General features: G+C 42.9%; 1 protein-coding gene across 2 annotated transcripts in view; it reads right to left on the bottom strand.

Annotated features, from left to right (window-relative positions):
* Positions 1-2,309: 2,309 nt before the first annotated feature.
* Positions 2,310-23,998, bottom strand: part of LOC119160735 (chorion peroxidase) — a 1,158,638-nt gene continuing 1,136,949 nt past the window's right edge. For both annotated transcript variants that reach the window (XM_075881050.1, XM_037412942.2), the window contains 2 exons: positions 2,743-2,845; positions 2,310-2,653 (listed from right to left, as the gene is read on the bottom strand). In XM_075881050.1, coding sequence (XP_075737165.1) covers positions 2,572-2,653; positions 2,743-2,845 — 185 coding nt within the window. In that variant the 3' untranslated portion in view covers positions 2,310-2,571. The remainder of the gene's footprint in view (positions 2,654-2,742; positions 2,846-23,998) is intronic.

A 23,998-nucleotide genomic window follows, 5' to 3' on the forward strand; every position in this document is an offset into this window, starting at 1 on the left:
TTTCGTTTAATGACAAAACAGTACATGGTGGGCTCACACAAAAGTTTCTAATTTCCGCTGTAGACCAGAATTTTGTTCGCTGGCGAAAGGTAGCATTTGTTGCAGGGCGGTGTTGATGGCGTGAAACAGATCACTGCTCAAGCGTCCAGCCTGTTTTCATCACATGATGGCGGCCAGTGCTCAGTCACCATCAGAGGTAAGTATCTACATTTCTGAACACTGTAGTATCTAGGAACCCCTAAGCTGGCCTCACCAATAGATGAAAACTGGTTTCAAGATTATGCATCGTTTTCCTAAACGTAGGTGCGACAGTAAAGACAATGTGGTCTATAGCTTCGGATTCTTTTATTTTACGTGTGAGCTGATACCTGAACCGGCCTATAAGGATGCTAGCTATACACAATATGCGAGCGCCCACAACTTTGGCAAATAGCTGCTACACCCTAAAAGAGATCCAGTATAAAGGGTGTCTTTGTCCCACAACAATAATCGTCATCAGGCTTGCGTGCACTTCCTATCTTGAAAACTCAGCGCTGGCAACATTCGTCTCGAGAATGCTATGTAATGCTGAAAACGCGCATGTCGTTCGTGGCCAGAATGTACCGGGCGCGCAGCGATAGCGGAAGGAACACAAGAGAGATGACGAATATTGTTAAGTAACAAAAAGATGCCCTTTTTCTCGATATTTTTCTATGGAGTGTATGAACCCTCCCGTCAAAAGTATTTCTGGCGTTGTAGATGAGTTCACGCAGTCTATCATTCAGACACCGCTTGGTGTGCTCTATACAGTAATGAAGTCCTAGTGCTGGATGAAAGTTGTGATTCTTCATATGTACACTCTTTCTCGCAACTTGAAGTGGCCCAGTGCACTTAAGTACGTTTTGTAATTCTCAGCACCCAGAAAACTAGGGGAACTCTTAAAGCCTACTTGCATGAATAGCTAATCACCTTATAATACGACACAGTATGTTAGATTCGTTGATTGTGAGTGCTTTGCGTAGTTTGGTGAACTAACTCACGAGCCGACTCACTCTGAATCAGATCGAGGCGTGAGTGTCAGCGAGTCTAGGTGACTGTAGGTCTCGATCCGAGTGAAGAAAGTTTTCCTGAGTGTGATCTCAATCCAAGAAAGTAGTGGTGAGTCCGAGTCCAAGAAAGTTGAAAGCGTGAGTTATATTTCTTGAGTGAGAGTGACCGGATTCTAGTTCTGTTGCCGACCTTTGGTACTGTGTAGTATTTAATATTATTGTGCGGGAAGTATTACACAGTAGACTAAGCGGCGTCTAAATGATAGACTACGCGAACGCCGCTAAAACAAACGAACTTGACTTTCAGCAGTGATCAGGTTCCTTGCAGCGCGATAAAATACTTGTGGGTGCTCCGCGAATCTTTAATGTTATATCCTCATCGGCTGGTCTAGGATAAGCTCACCCGACAAACTAAAAAAGCCGAAGCATTAGCAGAGCTGGGAAACTTCTGTGTGAGTTCACCATCCGTTGCTTTGTTGGTAAAGAAAATATCATTTTATGAACTAAGATGATGCGCGAAATGAGCTGCGTTCCGTGCATGTATAAGCTTAATTTGAAGAGCATAGAAGAATATTATTTTACGTACGAATGAACGACATAATTAGAGGAACGCTGTAGTATAGGGCTCTGCAAATTTTGACCATGGAACGTTCTTTTGCGTGCACTGGCATCGCACAGTACATGCGCCTCTACCACTTTGCCTCCATCAAAATGCGACCGCCACGGCCGGAATTGGGTCAGCAGATGAACACCGTAACCAGTGTTTCAACAAGGCGGATAGGGCATGTATTAAACAGTTGGCAGTCTAGAGTCTACCTTCATTTTATGTCTGTGTCCTGTAGTCTGCTCTTAAATGTGCTGCGCTTACAAGCTAAGTTCATGCCACAGAGATTCTTCATTGCGCTTATTCTCAGAAATCTCACTTTTGGACGTGAGTGAGAATGACTGCTAGTGTGTGCGGCTTTTGTATGCTTTCTTTCATTAGAGCGTCATAACCAATTCGATTCATTAATAAATTACGTAGGTTCGTTTCTTTTTGTAGCAAACATATTCAACAAACAGGCCAACTGTGCCGTTGGTTGTTTTGATCGTGAACCTTACTATAGCATACTGCGAGCACATATCCCTTAAAAACGCAATGCTATCGGTAAGCTCGTGATATGGTGTTTGAAAGTAATATCAATTACATCTGTAGTACCCAAGCTTGCGATAGGTAACTGGCTATCACGTAAAGAAGTATCAGTTTGTGGTCCGAGTGACAAAAACTTCATGCTGACACACTTCCTACGAACATTGTTCGTTTAATATGCGAGGACGCACTTATACATACGTTTCTTCAAATCATACAGCATTGTAACGGCAGCAATAATATTTCGAGTGGCTGCAGAAAAGACAGGAATTTTTTTGTGAAAATTTAAAGCAGCGAGAGTGCATAAATTTTATTTTTCTTGTGTACGTAAGACTGTCTTCTTCATAGAAGGGAGAAGGAGAGTAGTATCAGTGTAAAAAGTAGATCCAAGTGAAGTGTTGCACGTGTACAAATTTATGTCCACACTGGCTCGTTCTGCCAATTGTCAAAGTCCACCCGAGGAATGTCTTCACTGTCGCAGTCGAGCTTGGGATTCCTGCGTCGTTCAATGCACTTTTTGGAGCTATTCACAGGAAGCGTCGCGTTTGGCAATAAATAATAAGGCTACAAAACATTATCACTCACCAGCTGGTTTCTCGGATCATCACAAGCGGCTGCACGAACTTGACGTTGGAGTTGTCGCACAGAATTCTCGCCAGGCTTGCCTTTCGGATTTCTTCAATTTGAACTGGAAGAGAGGAGGTAGAGCACAAGAACTGCAGCGTTACTCAACCAAGTGCGTACACTCACGATTGATTAGCTGATTAACACAATTCGGCCTGCTAGTTTGTGCATCACTGGGCATTTAAAGGGCTCCACAGGGCATGGGGCAAAAGAACCCACACAAAACCTCCGCGCAGAACACTTACTTTTCTCGGTCTTTCGATCAGCGGTGGTATTTAGGAGAAGAAGAGGAAAGCGCTTAAGGGATGCTGTTTAGGGGTTGTAGCACTCAAAGGAAGGGTCACGGCTCCGTATATATGTTACGTGGGGGTGAGAAGGTGCGAGATACTAAACATAACTCAAGCTCACTAGTTTCGGCGCTCACTAGAGGGTGATCAAAATCTTTAAACTGACAGTGAGCGTTTTTTCCAATCTAATTTTTTGCACCTGTCCCGTCTTGAGCTCTCTTTGCTGCTTACAAGTTCGTACAATAGGTAGACGCAATGAGCCCCATGCAAACATTGAGTTTGTTAAACTGCTGCTTCAAAATTCTTATATTGGTTTCTAACGTAGAGCGCACATTGTGCCAACTCATGCTAGCCCTTTCAGGCTCAGTGATTCTTATTGCAAAAGCCAGCGTCCCCAGCGTGATAAGAGTACGGTTTTTGGCACTGGTATACGCTGTGAACACAGGTACACGCTAGGAAGTACTGGCCCTTCGGTGGGTGCACAGGGATATAGCTGGGTCTAACTTATAGGGGTGCTGGCTTGAATGCTGTGACGCTGGAGCTCACTGGCAAGCGCCGGAAACACTGGAAACGCTGGAATTTTCACTGGAGTGCGCTGGTGATACTGGAGCATGCCTTGTCTCTGCCAGTACCGCGTGCACGTCTATTTAGCGGGTGCATTGGCAAGTTTTGGTAAAACGCTTGATTTAATAGCATAAAGATATGCTACACTAACAAATCCCGAGAATGCATCACAATTTGTCGCTTGGCAAAGATATAAAATAAGCGCAACACATTCAAGATGTGTGATGCACAAAATCAATGTCATTTTAATGTTTTCTTTTTTCAATAAAAAGAAAGTTGGGTTAGTAACCTAATTCAGCCAACGCTAGGTATTCTTCTTTCTAGCTTGCTTTATTTTTTTGTTTTACACAGTGTAAATATTAGTAATAATTTTTCCGGTGCACGTGCATTGCAACATTTATTGCACTTTGTTTGCATGCCTCCCGTGGATACAACTTTCGCATCAGCTAAGTATTGCTGTAACGATTCTATGATGATGTGTTTTTAAGCCGCGATCTAGGTGCCACTCTTTTACATAAACAGCCAATCATTTATGCCCCCATGTTCACGCGACGTACGTGTGCTGGATCGATTACTTCACAAAGTTTCTTAGTGGGGGCGAGAAAAACAGCTGTTGTTCCATATCGCCACTCCAGCAATGCATGTCTGGAAATACTTGTCCATACTTCAGGTACAGTTAAGGTAACAGTAAGGAAAGTTCTGAAGCTAAAATGCAAAAAATTCAACCATTGCGACTCAGCTGCTTCGAGACCGTCTGTACAAAACATTGTTGGTGCAAACTTGAAAGAAGACAAAAGAGATACAAAAAACGCCCTCTCGCAACTGACTTTTAATAAACCGAAGCTCATCTTATGAAACCCTCGCACACGAAAAGCCCAAACAACTATAATCACAACTATCATCTTCACAAGAGTGAGCAAAGAGGCAGCAGGGCTGCAACCATGCTTCACAAGCATGTGTTTTTATCGTGCAGCTGTTGAGCGTCTGGACCAGATAACAACCTGCGAACTACAATCACCTTCCCTATGCCGGCTTGGAAATTCCTAAAATCAGCAGTGGATCTGTTTACCCGGAGACTTGTGCTGCCACTAATTCCCAACTTCCGAGGCATGACATCATCGACAGTGGCCCCGCCACCCTGCACGTGACGTCATACAGCCCTGTTTACATATACCCGGAGCTGATGATTGATTGATTTGTGGGTTTAACGTCCCAAAACCACTATATGATTATAAGAGAAGCCGTAGTGGAGGGCTCCGGAAATTTTGACCACCTGGGGTTCTTTAACGTGCGACCAAATCTGAGCACACGGGCCTACAACATTTCCGCCTCCATCGGAAATGCAGCCGCCGCAGCCGGGAATAGAACCCGCGACCTGCGGGTCAGCAGCCGAGTACCTTAGCCACTAGACCACCGCGGCGGGGCGTATACCCGGAGCTGTCGGACTGGTCGTTCAGTGAGCAAAGTAACAACAGGGCTGCATCGATGCTTAACAGACATGTGTTCTTTTTTCTCGTACAGGTTAGTTACTTCACCAATGTTAAATATTTTCAAAGTAATGAAGTATGTCTCTTGCCGCTGTTTTGCCCAAATATCATAGAAAGAGTTGATTTGAATTGTTCGTCGTTTTTGCTTAATCTACTTGTTCTTTGTGGGGACATTGAACAGATTCCGGGGCATAATCCCTCACTTAACCCATTGACTTCCGCGGCCGGCGATCCGCCGGCCACTTAGAAAATTATTGTTTTTCATTATCTTTCATAGATGGCAGCACATTGGTTGGTGTTTGCCTTTTGTTTGATGTGTTCTCCGCTAGATGAACATAGTTGTCCACTGTTGGAGTTATTTTTGTCCGCGTTTGGAGCTGTTTTGTGTGCGAAGTGAGCGAGGCGATTGCGACCGGTCTTGTTCAAAACATGGCATCGCGGCGAAAGCGTGGTTTGACAGAAGACGAAATTCTGCAACTTGTGTTTGACAGCGACGTCGAAAGTGACATTTGTGATGATGAAGATGTTTCATTAGACGATGGGGAGTATCAAAGTGATGAAAGTAGTAGTGATGAGGAGGAGGAGGAGAACGTGTGTGCAGCAGAAGATCCGCTGGATACTTTGCCACCTTCTCCAAAGGTGCGAAATATGGAAGAATGGCAGTGGGAAGAAGATGACAGTGTGGAAACTATTGTCAAGCACTCCTTCAACGGCTAGCCTGGCATCAAGAGATCCATCGAGCTTAAAGTAGGTGGAAGTCCCCCTGCTCTTGGAATGTTCAATGCGCTTCTTGGAGTGGTGATTTGGAGCATCATCGCGTTGCACACAAACGCCTTCGCACGCGAAAGGCAGCTTTTTCATCCTGACTCCTCATGGCATGATCCATCCAGGCTTTGCTTAGTTTGCAATTCACATGGCAAAAAGTCCGAGAGCCGGTGGGAGTGCGAAAAATGCGAAGTTGCACTTCACATGCCTGTGTGTTTCAAAGAATTTCACACACGCAAATCATACTGACTGAGTTGCTGCAGTAAAGCATTGCAAACAGAATAAAGCAAGAATTGTGGTTCTATGACGTTTCTTGCGGACTTAATTGCGATTTTTATACACCGCCCCATGCCGCCCGCTGGCGCAAAACTTTTGCCGCGAAGTGGTAGGCAGCACCGGGCGCGCAGTGCGCGGAAGCCAATGGGTTAACACTGACGAAAGCTCGGGAACTGACCATGCACTCCTGGTCAGTGTTTTTGAAGGCCAGAAAGAAATTATGCACCACATGGATGAATTCAGTACAACACAGGCTTCCCTGACTATCACGCTAGACCAATGCAAAGCGCGGCTAGATTCGCTCGAGTCGTCATTCACGCGCTTACCTGCTACTCTTGAGAAGATTCTGGCCGTAGAGACTTCAGTGCTTGCATTAGAAAAGTATGTTGTTAAAATCGCAAATAAAGTCGACGACCTTGCAAACTGCAGCAGGCGGAACAATATCATCATTCATGGGCTCGAAGAGCCATAGCGTGAAACTATTGATTCGCTTCTTTACACAGCAAGTAAAGATTTCTTTAGGATAAACTGAATGGAACAATTAGTGGCATAGAACGATGTCATAGGTTTGGAGCAAAATTTACTAGCAAAACTTGACCAATGCTTTTAAAGCTTATTGATTACCCCGAAAAGGTTTTGATCTTTAAGAATTCTCTTCAGCTAAAAGGTTCTAACCAGTACGTTACGGAAGAGTTCTCTCAAAAAGTACGTGACATTAAGAAAAAATTGTTGGAGAGCACTGCCAGTAAACGAGCCCGCCAGGAACACGTGACGCTAGTTTTTGATGAAATATCAGTGAATGCCGACACGCGCAATTACGAAAATGGAGAAATAACAGCTGTTACAAAGCGCGCTTTTTCGTGACATGAAAAGAGTTCTAATCCAATGAAACTATTGAATGTTAACTGCATAAGTATTGTAAATAAAGCTCTAGATTCAGAATACTTGATTTCCGCTCAAGATCCGGAAGTAATAGCACTTACTGAAACCTGGCTCCACAATGGCATTTAGGACAGCGAATTTGTTCTTCCTGAATTTGAAGTGCACCGTCGAGATTGCAACACAAAGGGCGTTGGCGTTGCGCTATTGTTCAAGAAAAAACTAAACGTTGTGTGCATCAAGGACTGATGCAATGTAGACGCTTTATTTTTCAAGATTTGCTGTGATCAATGCTTTCAATGCTGATGATTGTTGTCGTTTACAGACCACCAGGTTTTCATCTATAAATACTACAACAGTTAAAAGAGTACCTACAAAAAATACAAGTAGCAACACCAAGATTGTCTTATGTGGAGATTTATCCTTTCATATATTGATTGGTCTACTTTTTCAGTTCGTAACACGGATGTTGCTGCCAACATCAACAAAGAGCCAATAGACATTGGCTGTGACATTTGCAATAGGTCATAGTTTAGGTCATAGCAATAGACATTTGCTATGACCTAAACCAAGTAGTCAAAGCGCACACGCGCATTCAAGATAGTAGTATGTCGATTTTAGATCTTGTGTTTGTGCGTAGCACATTCCTGGTGAAATTCAATGTGATATAGTTGATAGGATTTCACACCACAAAGCTGTCTTAGTTCAATTTAGTTTCTTTACAAAAACAAGGAACACTAATGCAACTCGTGTACCTGTTGTTTCTTCAGCGAATGATACTAGTGTTATAGATAGATTTGAACTATCTTTCAATGAACTTCTTGAAAGTTCTGTTAATGTAAATGCAATGTGGCTAAAGTTAAAGAACACTGTGCATGCTTGTAAACAGCTATTCGTCCCATTTAGGTTTAGAAAAACAAATGTGTCCATTTCACGGATCAGTACAAATATTATTCACCTAAAAAGAAAAAATTACCGCCTTACAAACAAAAAATAAATGCAACACTCAGAGCTTGCGCGCTGAAATCAAGTTATGCTCGTCAGGAATTAAAAGTAAAATTCTTCATGAGTGGCACACTTTTTACCATGTTCGTTTAGGTAGACTATTAAAAGAATGCCCTGCTGAGTTTTGGAGATACATAGCATCTAAAACATCTCGCACTAACTCTTTAATGATAAGCAATCACTTAACATGCTATGAAAAAGAAATATCTGGTGCATGTATTGAACATCCCAAATCCGTCTTCAGAAGGGAAAACTCATGTGCGCCTCATTTCTCTGCATTTAAATCGTTGCCTGCCATTGGTGATTTAGAAATTCATGAAACAGCAGTATTTAACTTTTCGTTGAACTTAGATGAAAGTCCTCTGAACCTGATGAAATAGCAAATGCTTTTTTAAAAAGGAATGCTGGATGGTCATAAAAATGTCTAACAGTTATATTCAATGCATCTCTATCTTCAAGCATGTTGCCAGATGACTAGAAACTGTTTAAAATTAGGCCTTTAAATAAAAGTTGCGACAAACAACCTTTAAAGCATTATCGTCCTATTGCTCTAACCTGTTCTTGCTGTAAGGTATTGCAACACATAATTCATAAACATATCACTTCTTTTCTTTATGAACATTAAATTTTATCACCCGCTCAGCATGGCTTTAGGCGGGGTTTTTTTACTATATCCCAACTTGTCGAAGCAGTTCGTGACTTTGCCTCCACTATAAGTGATCTAAATCAAAGTGATGCATTTTTTTGGACTTTCCCAAGGCAGTTTTTCAAATCTCCCACACGAAACTGCAAATTAAGCTTTATGAAATACTAAAAATAATTAGCTTTGTAATTGGCTACACGCATACCTGACCTCTCGGCAGCAGTATGTTGTGTACAATTAACTTCTTTCTAAATTTCTACGAGTTGTATTATGTGTTCTGCAGGGTTCTGTACTGGGACCCTTGCTTTTCTTGTTGTTCATAAATAACATTGGTGAAGGTTGTATTTCGATACTCTAATTGTATGCTGATGACTGTGTTTTATATTCTGTTGTAAATTCACATAATGACCAAGTAAATCTGAATGTTGACCTCAATCATATACTGAAGTGGTGCGATAGGTGGCAGATGTGTGTTAATTAAGCTAAAGGTGTTCTATTGACCATTAAAAGTAAGAGGTGCCCAACGATATTTTACCATACAGCAGGCATTAACCAACTTTTACGTGTTTCCTAATTCAAGTACTTAGGTCTTCACATTGTCATGATGTGTGTTGGAAGTACCACTTAAACCATATTGATATTATTGTCATGACTAAATTACATTATTTGGAGCCATGCCTTCGTAATTCTTTTACATACATTAAATTTCATCACTTCAAGTCCCTTTCATCTCTTAAAGTTGAAATGGACAGCCTAAAGGTTACCACACTTCAGATGTCCCACCACATAGACAGCTTATCAGCCCGAGTGGACGACTCTGAAAATCGCTCCCGCAGAAACAACTTAATATTCTATGGCATTCCCGACAATAACCCTTCCGAACATTTCACTGAACCGGAAAAATTAGTCATTGTTGTTTGTGCGAATCAAATGGAACTGAATATTGAATCAAAAAATATAGACAGAGCACATCGTCTTGGCCGTCACGCTGTGGTCAAAGAAAGGCCGATAATTGTAAAATTCAATACTTTTAAAACAAAGGACAAGATTCTTTCAAACGGCCGCAAACTTAAAAACACCGGTTACAGCGTTGGCGAAGACTTTTCCGCAACATTTCAAATTGCTCGCAGGCATCTTATCGCTTTCGCTAGGTCCCAGTCATGTCCATTTATGTTGACCTTCAAAACACTACGCATGGGCAAGAAACGCTACATATTTGAGGAATCGTCACAAACCGTTGAAGAATTACTATAGCTAGTTCCTCGCAATCCAAACGCGCGTCATGGCCCCAGATCCACCCAACGCCCACTACTTTCGCTATCAGTTATTTTTACTAATATACGCTGTTTTCTTCCAAAGCGAGACGTCATTTCTAATCGTGTTTCCTCGTCGAGCAGCAACATACAAGTTTTATCAGAAACATGGCTATACAGTGACATTAGCGACCATGAAGTTCTTACAGACCTTCCGCATTTTACAGTGTTTCGCAAGGACCGTATAGACAGGCGAGGCGGGGGCGTGGCTATGGCAATCAGCAAAGATATTTCTTGTAATGCGCTTAACATTCAGGCTGACCTCGAAATTATATGGCTTCTTTGCCATGGCACTCCTGAAACTGTTTTAATTGATGCCTGTTATAGACCTCCCCAAAGCACTCCCGACTTTGCTAGTAAACTTAACGACACGTTAAATGATTTAACTACTGCATACCCTAACACCCGCATTCTTCTTTTTGGGGATTTAAATCATCCTCTCATTGACTGGGTAAACCAAATTACTTTGACGTCAGGAGAACCCGAAGCGCACGACTTTCTTGATGTGTGCCCTAACTTTAACTTAACCCAACTTGTAACTGAACCAACTCGCGTAACTCAAACGTGCGCCAATACCCTTGACTTAATACTAACAGATCACCCTGACAGCCTTTCGTCCATTTCATATCTTCCAGAAATTAGCGATCACAAGGTAATTCATGCTAAGTTTACGTTCCAACCGGTGTCTCGTCAGAAAAGTAAAAAAACTATACGTCTTTATGACAAAGGAAATTACACAGCTATCATTAATGAACTCCGCTCTTTCTTTCCATCTTTCGAATCATTTTTCCAAAATATATCAGTGCAAGATCGCTGGAAATAATTTGCGGACAAAGTGGATTATCTTGTGAGCAAACATATACCCACATTCAATTTCCAGACCGACACTCAAAAGCCCTGGTTCACCAAAACATTAAAACATCTAGAAAACAAAAAGAAGCGCTTCTTTCGTTCAGCCAAACAGAAGGGAAGCCAATGCGCATGGGAAAAATACTATGTAGCCGAACATGACTACCTAGGAAAGATATGCGAAGCAAAACACTCTTTCTATAACTATAACTTGCCGACCATTCTAAAAAATGATCCACGCAAGCTTTTTGAAATAATCAACCCTCACCCCACGCAGTCTACTAACTTCACAAACGATGCCGGCAGACCTGTAAGTGACGTTGATTGTGCAAACATCATTAATAGCGCATTTGGATCAGTGTTCACAAAAGAAACAGACCTTTCATTTTACATGCCGACTTCCACCATGGAACTCTTGATGCCACCCATCACATTTTCAGTGTCTGGTATAATATCTATAATTAACAACCTAAAGCTGTCGTCCCCCGCTGGTGTAGACAATATTAACTCCAAGTTCCTTAAAAACACTGTAGATGTCTGTGCCGAATATTTATGTTTATTGTTTTCGCAGTAACTTGCCACAGGCCAACTGCCCGACGATTGGAAAAAAGGGAAGGTCATTCCAGTCTTCAAAGCTGGTAACAAAAACTCGCCTCTAAATTATCGTCCCATCTCATTAACTTCAGTGCCTTGCAAAATCATGGAACATATCATATTCACTCACATTATCTGTTTTCTTGACAAGGTAAATTTTTTTCATCCTGCACAACTATGCTTCCGAAAAGGGTTTTCATGCGAAACTCAACTAGCACTTTTTGTTCATGACCTTCATTCCAATCTCCATAATAACATTCAAACCGACGCCATATTTCTAGATTTCACTAAAGCATTTGATAAGGTACCTCATAAACGCCTGGTACTGAAACTATCCCACTTAAACTTACACCCCGCAGTCTTAATCTGGATTCAAGAATTCTTACATAACCGTTCCCAATCTGTCCTTGTAAATGATCAGTTCTCCAACTTTATTCCAGTTACATCAGGCGTCCCTCAGGGTTCCGTCCTTGGCCCCTTGTTATTTCTAATATATATTAACGACCTACCAACGAACTTAACTTGTAACATACGCATGTTTGCTGATGACTGCATTTTGTACCGCACAGTAACAAATGTATCTGATCAAATGAGCCTCCAAAGTGACATTAACCAAGGGCAGCGTTGGTGTGAACGGTGGCAAATGGAACTTAATCCTAACAAATGTAAACTTTTGACGTTTCAGCGTGGCCCTAACCCGCTCACCACTTCCTACGTAATTTCTAACACTCCTGTTCAACTTGTGCAATCCTACAAATACCTTGGCCTAACTTTGTGCAGTGACCTAACTTGGGCTGAGCACATCCAGACTATCATCGCAGCTGCTAATCGTGCTCTCAGCTTCCTAAAACGTCATCTGCGCAACACAACCCGTCTTGTAAAATTATTAGCATATCAGTCCCTCGTAAGAAGCAAGCTTGAATATGCATCGTCAATTTGGAGCCCACAACACGCGTATCTCATTACTGCACTCGAATCACTTCAAAACCGTGCTTAGATTCATTCATTCTTCATATGCCTTTCACATTAGCGTGTCATCGTTGAAAGAAGAAATTAGCCTGTCCCCTCTATCTTCCCGTCGCCGCATTGCCACCCTTTGCTTGTTTCATAAACTTTTTCACAGTCCACTTGCAATCAAACCTTACATTCCCCCCCCCCCCTTTTCACAGGTCATATCGCATTAGCAATGTCTTTCAAGTTGCCTGTCAACGTTCCCGCACCGTTACTTTTGCTGCCTCATTTTTTCTTCTTGCAGCAAAAGACTGGAATGACCTCCCCCACCATATTGCAACAATCACCTGTCTATCAACATTTATGCATAGCGTCACAAGCCATTTTTCAAGCTAATTCATGGCTTTTTTGTACGTTTTTTGTGACCCCACCCCTTATGTAATGTCCCCCTGGGGACCTTTAAGGTAATAAAATGAAATGAAATAAAACTTTTTGCGTACAGGTCTCTGGTTTTACCTCTGCTTTATTATGGAAGTATTATATGGGACCCATTTACCACTGCTAATATAAATGAACTGGAAACGGTGCAAAATCAAGCAGTCAGGTTTATCTTCATGATATACCAGTATGGTATATCATCTGTTACTGAATGGTAGATCAGGTTTACAGACAGTGCCGGACCAAAATAAAATAGCACGTTTTCGTTTTGTGTTTACAGTTCTGAAAGGCCAACTGAAAAGCGACACTCATAAATACGCCACAGTTTCTTAGGGCTACGCCACAAGACGCAGAATTGCGTTCACGTTACTTCCTTTTTAAACAAGAACAACATTTTCATGTATTCACTTTTGTTCGCACAGTATTTGAGTGGAACGAGCTTGATAGTTCATGGGTTGACATGGATGACGTGGATAAATTTCAGATGCTCATTGAAAATAGTTTGTGAAATATATTTTTGCTGGGTACATTTTACTTTCTACTTTATAGTTATTTGTAATAATAATAATGTGTCATGAATCATGTTCTTTTCAAGTTCGTTTCTTGTATTCTTTTTTATCTCATTCATATTTTGATATGTACTTGTGTCAATCCACCCTGCTACGGCCTCCACTTGGGGCTAGTAGTATTGTAAATAAATAAAATAAATAAGTTTATTAGATAGAAAACCCAATTCAATATGATACAGAGACAGGGACGGAACACTGATACATTTTTCGCCAAATTGCCTAATATACATCGCCTCAGCTAATTTACGTGCTACTTTGTCTTTGCTTCTTCGCAAGATCCTCATGCAGTACAGTAGCGGTTCACACGAGCACTTCTTACAATGACACGGCAAATGCGAACCCATGCCGCTTCTCATTGACAGTGCATGTTCCCTTAAGCAATCATGTACGGCACGACTGGCTAATGTATACCTTTCCACAACTGATCGGGATCAAGTAAACCCCTACCAAAAACTTTCTTCCATGCTTCTTTACACAATCAGCACTTGGTGCGCCACACGAACGAGCACAAATACGCGAAAGCCTCCGAGGTACCGAGAACACGACAGGGACCTCAAAACGACAGGCGACGTTCTTCAATGAATGAGCCACTCTGTGTACATGCGTAATGACAACAGGGTGCATCTTCTGTGTTTTTTTCCTGTGTGCCTGAATGACCAGTAGCGTCATGTCGAAATTTTCTCAGTAACGCTTCACATACTGACGTTGACACCAAGAAAGGAAAACCCGCAGAACACAAACCTGGATATTTGCACCCTTAAACTTTCCTTTAAAACGCAGTGGCAAGACCGGCTAAGAGCCAACTGTAAGCTCGTACTAGCAATGGCCCTTTTCACTACTTTAGGATGGTCGCAATGATATGGCAAAAAAGCCTTCTGAGCTCGAGGGGGATACATCCAACATGGGTGTATCACATTCGAGAAGCGTTACCCTCTGCCTCGTCCAAGCGATCATTAGGCCTATTTTTTTCACTGATCCTATTAAATAGGGAGGTAATCGCCGGGCTAATTACAAGGGCCGAAATGTCAGACCCCCGACCTGTCAGACCCCCGACTGAAAGAAAGTGGACACGCGGTGAGCGCGCAGCCGGCAAGGGAGAGAGACGTCACCACGCATTGCTATGACGGTGTGAGCTACTTGGCACCGCTCCAACACCTGCAGCAAGGGGAGCTGAGAGGACAGAGGGACAGTGTCACACGGGCTAGCCAAAGAGCTGCTTCGCATCTAGAACTGGTGTGGTGTAGTGGGTTGACCACTCGGTTGAGAATTCGGAGGTGGCGAGTCCGAATTCAAAAGGCAGATACTTTTTTCATATAGACTTATTAATGCGCCATTGCGCCCTATTTAACATATTTGACTAATTCATCTTTGTTGTGGCTAATTTATCTTTGTTGACCCCTATTTTAACGCTGTAAAGCCGTTGTGCGCTGTGTGCCCAACGCCTCCTGGTAACATGCCACTCCAGCATTGATTGATTTGATAGATTTGTGGGGTTTAACGTCCCAAAACCACCATTTGATTATGAGAGACGCCGTAGAGGAGGGCTCCGGAAATTTTGACCACCTGGGGTTCTTTAACGTGCACCCAAATCTGAGTACACGGGCCTACAACATTTCCACCTCCATCGGAAAAGCAGCCGCCACAGCCGGGATTTGATCCCGCGACCAGCGGGTCAGCAGCCGAGTACCTCAGCCACTAGAACACCGTGGCGGGGCCTGCCGCCCCCGCATCTCCGTATGAAGCGCCATAATGGGCTCGTAATTCGGCATGGCACTGGACGCTGGTACCCTATGGCACTGGGTTTCGCGATAGGAATTTCTATTGAAATAATCAATTTTGTAGCCCTGTCAGCAACCACTCGTTAAAAACACTCGCATCTCCCCGTAAATTGAACCCTGAGTAGTACGTGAACAAAGTAAGGGTCAAGTTATTGTTTTTAGAGCGGCGCTCTTTATTCACAACCGTAGACTTTCAAGGTTGTGTTTCCTACATCAACTTCAAGCTACAATGCTACGCGTCATATATGACTTTAAACTCAACGAAACGTTGCTTCTTCAATATAACAGCCTTGCCATCGGTAAAGTGTAATCTTAAGAGATCTTGCTGCAAAGGTTGTAGTTTATTATTTCAGATGGTGATTTCTATGCACGTTCCCCTGATGGCAGTGGTATGTTTATAATCATACGAAATGCACTGGAGAGTGCAGTGCGCAGTATTAGCATGTAGTAGTTACCGGAGCTACCAACTCGCTTCAAATTCACCAGATCTCACTTCGGGAACGCTAGACGGCGTTTCAGCGCTGCAGCTGCACAGCGTTGCTCCTCGGTGTTTTCTTTCATACCCTGGTGTGTGAGAGAGAGCGGAGCAAGTACTTTAGTTGTAGAGAGCAGCGCAGCACAGCTAGCTGTCTCCACTGAAACCAGACTACGCACTGGAGTGGAGCGAAGACTCTACCACAGAGCCATCTAGTGGGCGCTCCGAGTAATAGCATGGTACGGCCATGGCCTCCTAAATTGCGAGCCTGCGGCCTGGTTCAATGCGGCCGTCCCAATCGCTGCGCTACCCAGCAAAACCACCGAGTATCGCCTGACGCTTTCGGCTACCATGAGGGGACGCGTAATAATTGCTGACGGTTCCTAGAGCGTAAGAGACCCGGAAGAAAGCAGAGCGCACGGGATTTCAGCGTGCGCATGTTTTCTTTTCTTCCGTGTGAGCAAAAATTACTGACAAATGTTGTGGTAGCACTAAAGGCAAGTATTGTTTTTCTGTTACTGCTTTAAATTTGCTCCAGTTGGCGGATAAAAACATGACGACTGCGGAATTTTCATTATAAAGATCATTGCAAAGAGCTAATATTTCAGCTGTTACATAAGCATTCTAGCATTCACCCTGTCTGGAAACGCGTATGGGAGTGAAAACTGGGCTAGTTATTGTCGTTGAAACATATAGCCCTCCTGTCGTTAGGGATTGTTTCGCTATTGTATCACGTACCGATAAATATTAGGTGGTTAAACGAAGGCACCTTACACTCTAGATAATTAGGTGTGCTGATTGTGCCACTAATTACTGTGACAAGTCATTTTTCCACAATGTTATGAAAGGCTACCGCTAGCTGACGTACATTCACTCCCTACGTCCTTCTCAGTGTAAGTGCAGCAGTTATCATCGTCTCTATTTTTCGTCATCCGTGTTTTGATTATGTTTCGATAGCACAACGGCGGTATCAATATCGCGTTCACTTACAGCAATCTCTACTGCATTCAATCAAAGGGTCGCACATGCGGCCAAACGGCGTCCTCCAGAAAACCAAGTAATCGTCGACGTAGGCTTCTGGAGAATAAAAAGTGTGAATTGTCACTGAAATGTACCGCGCAGTGTTTCATACCAGATACACAACACTCTGAACGCGTGCAGCGTTCTTCTTCAACAAGCAAAAGATATCGATGTTCCTTCTTACATTCCGCAACATATCTACTGAACACCGTTGAACTCACAGTGCGAATGGGTGACCATAAGTGACCAAAGCGCACCTGTAACCAGCCCTTGGTTGTCGCAGAGGCGGTGATGTTCAGTCTAGACGAAGTCAAGACTTCCTCCCTATCTCCTGCTTCTTCTACGGCGCAATATGGGAGGTAGTTGGAAAGAAAAAACTGGGGAAGCCTGGCGGGTGAGTGAGAAGCGTTGCAGGCTTTCAGAGCGAGGCTTTCGCACCAGACTTGACGGCGTCGGCACATTTCGAGGAGAGAACAAGACAGTTGCTGATGCTGAGTGGCGGGTTTGTTCGGCTCAGCGACCGTTCCTCTCCAGCGGGTATTATTTCTTTGTAACGCGCTCATGCTGCGGCGCTCTCATAGTTACCTAGCGTGCATTCGTCACTAGAATTCTGCATAGAAAAGAGAAAGTTTTGAAACGGAAGTCAAAACTAATATTTGATTCAATAGCAGCGAAATAATTGCCGACTTCTCACGGTTTGTACAACAGGTGACCCGTAAAATGGGCAATCGTAGGAAACTGCGGGATACTACGGCTTTCGGTTCGACGCACCGCGCGAGTTAGCAGCGGCACGCGCGCATTTTTTGTAAAGCTACATTGAAAAAAAAAAAACATCACTCCTTGCAATGTCAGTGCTTTAGGAGTTGTTTTTTTGTGTATTTTGCTAACCATGACTGTGACGATGACAAGCTACGAAAGCCATGGACGGCAAAGAAACTTTTTTATCGCACTGAAATGATCTGCAATGCTTTTATGCTGCTCGGGGGTACTGTCAGTTTGGCTAGCAGATCAGTCGATACAAAAAACAGTTTTCATTGTATGATACGCTACCGCTGATAGAAAATCACCATTTTAAAAATACCAGGGGATGGGGATGGCTGTGGCAGTATGCTAAAAGTTAATTTCGGAATCGCTGCTTCGGCCGACATTGTCGTTCGATCGGCATGAAGCGCAGCACTTATTGAGTGCGTTGATATATATTTTTTTCTAGGCTTCAGCGCGCTATAAGATGTATTTCTTAATCGAAGCCAGATGCTTATTTAAACGCTGTTCTTGATCAAGCTGTGCGGCACGGTGACACATAAACAATTTAGTCAGACATTGACGGAACTGAATAATCGAAAACCTCCGTTTTTAACGCACTTCTTCCTTTGGGGGCCTTCCTGCGCACAGTTTGACCAAGATAACGCAATAGGACTCACCCAGCGCTTCGTGTAAACATACTCTTGAGTGAAGCTTTTGTGTTTTTTGTCATATATATAAGTGCAAAGGCCGGCGCTCATCTCGTATGGGAAGTCAATTTTACCCGCACGCTCCCATAATATATTTGCTAAGCACTTGCGTGACAACCTATTTCTCAATATATTATTCGCAGCAAATTCACGCGTAAGCTTTTATTAATAGTGTGGAATTCACACGTATATGTGATAAAATGGTTTTCGCATACTCTGGCTTCAACGTTCCATACTAAAAACTACCTGTCGCTGTGGCTCTCATCACGGCCGCGACCCGCCTCATTTTTCTTCCTTTGTTCCGTGGGTATCGATACACGCCATTTGCCTTTCACGCTCGAGTTGGAGCAGCCAACGGCTGAACAACTGACCACGATTAATCAGGACGAAGATAAACGGGCAACCGCGCGTGAATCTCGAATAACTTTAGGCTTGCGGCGTAGCGGTTCGCCGTCGTCTACTCTTCTCGAACCGGAAGGCGGTAGCAGGCGGTGCATCCCGACATTCCTCTCTCTTTTACCGGTCACCTATTGATGTCATGTCAATGCTGTAGTTTTTTTCTGTTAGAGAAAGTGACGTCAGGTCTTGTTTCTTCCATTTTTTTTCAGGAATATGTCATACTGCTCCATGCCGTTCTGCACATCAGATAGAAAAAAAAACTTGGCCACAAGACGCCAGCAGGCGCAGTGCGACTTTAAAATGCTCCACATTTATTAAAACTGACAGCCCCAGTCACAAGCTAAATCAGAATGCCGCATTCCGCGCTCATGGGTTACACGCAAATGGACTGGTCACTTTCTTGTTCCTTTCGTGGAAGTACCTCTGATTTAGATTCTAACGCTGTTTAGACAATTATTTCAGGAACGCTGACGTAATTACATACAGCCGCTACGCGTAGCGCGGTGTGATTTTATTGCTTTTCGGGACGAAGCTCTTTATATCATCACTTGGTCGGTCGTCCTTCTATCCAGCGTAGCCTGCATATCTACGGAGTGAATGATATGATGAGTGGGGTGAAGCGTCCATCCATCTAATGCGTGCTCTAGTTAGATAGGAATTGATGGATGCGCGGACGAACGAATGCATGGACGGACGTTTCGCCCTACTGATCTTTCACTCAGTTAATGTGCCGTGATTTTGTTTATTTATCCCTCGCGCGCCCAACAGCGTTTTGCTTTGCTTCTCGTAGAGAAGTCCCACTGAACGTGCCTCATCTATAAGGAAGACCAGTTGTGGTGAGCATGGCTTGACGGCAGGCGTGCCAGCCTAAGAAGCGAAGAACGCTTCTAAGAAGCAATAAACTCACGTCGTGGCGCATCTATGATTAGGTTAAGGGGTATGCGAGAGTTCTCAGAACCGCGTTACGATGAAAAGCCGTGCTAGTTCAATGAGAGCAAGAAGAATCTATCATATCGAGTGTAAAAAGTAATCCATAGACGTAGAACACGGCACTCTTCAGACCTCGCTTGCGGATCGGGTTGCCATCTTTCTTCTATTTCGCCAGTATCCCCCCCCCCCCCCCTACTATACAGCCCGCGAACTTCGAAGTATAGTTTCGAGCACATGCGGATATCTTGCAGAGGCAGCGAAATTTTAACTAATTTAACATAGGAGGAACCAATCTACAGCAAAATGAAAACCTCATTTGAAAATAAAACGCAAGCGCAAGGCAACCGACAAAATGGAGCTTGTGGAGCGTTCGGTTCAAACCTATTCAATAGGCGTAAGGTAGCCGACATCAGAAGGTATAAGGTGGAGAGATTCGAGCAGGCAGTAAAAAGTTGCAGAAGACTAAAAGCAGCGAAAGCAAACTTTTGCGTAGGCAAAACTCCTATGTATGCATTAAGAAACAAATAAGACTACGTCGCAACCAATACGAATAGGGTAGTTCTGGTGGTCGAGGAGTTCTACAAAGAGCAGTACAGAAGCTGAAACAACCACGGTGTTATTGTAAGACGCATTATAAACATAGAGGAATTCGACTTCCCACCAGTAACCATAGGGGAAGTAAGGAAAACCCTAGAAGGAATGCAAAGATTCAAAGCCACTGTTGAAAACAAAGCAACAATGAACCTGCTGAAATAACGCAGAGAGATCGTGTCAAAGAAGCTGGCCACCTTATGTACGAAGTGTATCTTGACGGAAAAGGTACCAAGTTCTTGAAATAACAAGATTATCTTAATCCAAAAAGAAGGAGACATCAAGGACTTTAAAATATACAGGCCGATCAGCTTACTGTCTGATCTCTTAATACCATTTACAAAACTAATAGCTAATAGAATTAAGGTGACATTAGACTTCAACCAACCTAGGAACCAAGCAGGGTTTGTACACCCAGCTCAACAATCAGGTGATAGAGAAATGCGCGGAATACAAACAACTTCTTGACAGTGGCAATTGTGGCAGCAGAAAGTCAAGTCAACTGAGCAACATTTTACCTTTACGCAGGCTGGTTGAACGTTATTTTAACCACTGATTTTAGCTCCTACTCTGTTGGTCACTGATTGGTGCTGCCAGTAGTTTTTGTGCTGTAGTCATAGTTAAGTTTACATTATGCTGTCAAATGCTGAACTGTCACGTGAAGTGCAACAGCTTGGAGCTGAAATTAAACAGCTTCGTGAAAGCGTCTCTGTCATCAGCACTTTTCATGAAGAAATGAATAAGACGCATGAGCTCAGCTCAGCCGAAAACAAGTCTCTGCGAAAATTCAACGATGAACTGACAGCTAAACTCGCTAAAATAAAACAGCGTTCGCGAATTAACAACGTTGAGATAAAGGGTGTGCCATTTAAAAGAGGGCGGATTGCACCGCCATTCTTCAGAACATGGGTGATGTAATTGGCTGCCTCATGAAGAAGGATAATATTGACGCTGTACAACGTGTGGCAGCAAAAAAAAAGGCACGAAAATAATCGCGAGATTTTTTGTCTTGGGTTATGAAAGACGAAGTTTTCCGTAAAGCACGCAGAGCCCGTTTGACAACCAAGTCTCTTGGCTTTCCTCAGTGACAAGCCACCATTGTGTATGTTAATGGCGACCTCAAACTAGACAACAAGAAATTGTTTGCACAAGCGCTCTCACTAAAGAGACAAAAGCAATGGAAGTTTTTGAGTTTTTGTGGGTGGACAAGGGTCGCATCAAGGTGCGAAAAAACTGAGCAACCGAATTCATGTCATCGCCAGCGTGCAGGACTTCTCAGTAAAGAGAGAATAGTCACTGTTCATTACTATAGTGATTCTTACCTATAAAGAAAAATGGCAGACAGTAATTATGGGACGCTTGAAAAACGAAGCGCATTGCTTCGTTTTTCAAGCGTCAAAACAATACCATGTCCTTCATTCATTTTTGGGCACAATCTGAAAGAAATAAAGACGAAATAACTGCTTTCATTTCAACTCAAATGGCGAATTCCATTGAGAGAACAGGAGTAGAGGGGCCGGGCACTGAGGAGTTGGGGGCAGAGCACTGTGAGCAGGGGCACTCAACCGGCCACTGGAATGCGGCGCGCTCCCGGAGGGCATGTGAAGGGGGTCGGGAGACCATGTGGTCGAAACATTCTCAGCCCCGGCATATTCTCTGTGGGGCAGCAGCAAAATACACGTAAAACCGGTCAGCACCAAGCTCTTCAGTACCTAAATATCTAGTATGTTTGTGCAACGACGCTAACAATGCATTAGGCAGACGTCCAGCTGTCATCGTAGGCATCCGTACAAAACAGTGGTGTCAAACAACACACGGTTGCTACCATTGCCACCACACTTGCCGGCTGAAGAAAAATTTGGAGACTGTGACGTTCAAAGGCCACATGGCTGGTCGCACTGCGCTTACTTTGCTTTTAAGGGGAGAGCATTGGAAAGGGCTCCTGGCGGCTCTTGGCGCGGCAAAAGCACTCTCGCTCGACAAATGGATGACAGTGCTCCAGCACCTGTTCGACCACTGAAACAGGCCGGCTCTGAAGAGAGCATTTTCAGCGTGCTTTTGAGTGCTCCTCCTCTCCCAATTGAATTCGCCATAAGATGTGAACCTCATGTTTTAATGATGATGGAAACATGGTACAAAAACGAATCTGAAGTATTAAAATCACCCCGTTAGACAACATTCTTTTCAAATTGCCCACCTAGAATAGGAGGTGGCGTTTTGATGATGGCTAAAGATTCGGCAAAATGACGGCTGGTTCAAGAGTTTTAGCATATCACTAATGATTATGAAATATTCACTGTATAAAGTGATGGTTTTGTTTATGGTGTGTTGAACCATCCTCCTAGTGGTAACAAACGCTAATTCTTGCAGGTGATTTTAATATCGATGTAGCGAGACCATCAGAAAGTCATTTTGAACTTTGTCAAGTTATTGAATCAAATGGGTTTTCTAATGTGATCACCATGCCAAGCCACATTGACAAAAATAGTGCGACATTAATTGATATGTTCATTACTAACATAGAAGCTTCGAAAAGTTTGTTCGGCGTACTAAGTGCACCCATCAGTGATCATCTTGCTATTTTTATGTTCATAAGCGAATTCGAAAATTGTGCGCCCTCCCAACTCAGAGAACCTATATTTATTCGAAGTATCAATGAATATACATTGACTGCAACTCGCGAGGACCTATTATTAACTGATTGGTCAAGCGTGTACTGCAAGCAACAACCAGAAGTCGCCTATAATATTTTTCATGATAAACTGAGTAGAGTTAACAAGAGTTGCCTGCCATACTAACAGCTGAAGCATGCGCACAAAGTCAAAAAACAAACGATGGCTGACAAAGACATCCTTCAAAGAAATCAAACGTAAAAATATATTGTTCGAAAGCTTCCCGAAAACCGAGAATGAAGGAACGCTTAAATGTTTCAAAACCCAGCAAAACAAAGTAATTAGCCTGTTGCGTTACGAAAAGAGAAAATATCAGAACAAAATCTTCAACGGAGATGTATTAATTAAAAAAATTATCTAGGTCCAGACTAAACACGTTTCTTGGCCGTAAAGATGATAGCTTCTGGTCCACAGAACTTATGATAGGCGGGGACGTTATTTGTAAAGATGATATAGCATATTTTATTCATTGATTATTTTTTATCCCTAGCAAAGAAACAATACGATTCAGCTTGTACCACATACCTATCTGACAGTATCTCTGAGATTGCGTTTTTGGCCCCAAAAACAGCCGCCGAAATTTCAAATGATTTTTGTCTGTGAAAAACAGTATGTCTGCGACGCATTATGATATACAGATTAAGCCCATAAAACACATGTTAGATATTATTGCTGGACTATTACAGGATATTTTAATCTTGTTTTTTCGAGCAGAATTTTCCCCCAAAATTTGCAAGTAGCAAAAGTGGTTGTGTTGTACACAGGAGATGAAAATACACTTACCGATTTCCGGCCGATATCTAAACTTCCAGTAATCTCAAAGAGACTAGAAAAACTAATTCAAAAGCATATGTTTTCTTTCCTAGATAAACACCACATTAACACTTCTTCGCAGTTTGGTTTCATCAAAGGCCGACGACTGAACATGATTTTTTTAGAGCAAAAGGAATTCATACAAATGCTTTTCAAAGCCAAATTCACACTTTTGGCATCTTCATAGACTATTCAAAGGGGTTTTACACAATAAATTATACTACGCGGCTAAATAAATGTGCACTCTATGGCTTTAGAGGTGTCTTCTTGCAATTCATTGAATCATACCTAATGTATCGGCAGCAGGAGGTAGTCGTGAGCAATAGCGCTCCCAATTTACAAAAAAATTGCAGCGGGTGTACCACAAGGTAACATGTTAGGGCTTTTGATTTTTTGTGTATACATAAATGATATTGTAAAAACTGACATGGTCTGTAAATTGTATTATATACGCTGATGGTACAAACT

This window comes from Rhipicephalus microplus, chromosome X, assembly GCF_043290135.1.
Source record: "Rhipicephalus microplus isolate Deutch F79 chromosome X, USDA_Rmic, whole genome shotgun sequence".
NCBI lineage: Eukaryota > Metazoa > Arthropoda > Arachnida > Ixodida > Ixodidae > Rhipicephalus > Rhipicephalus microplus.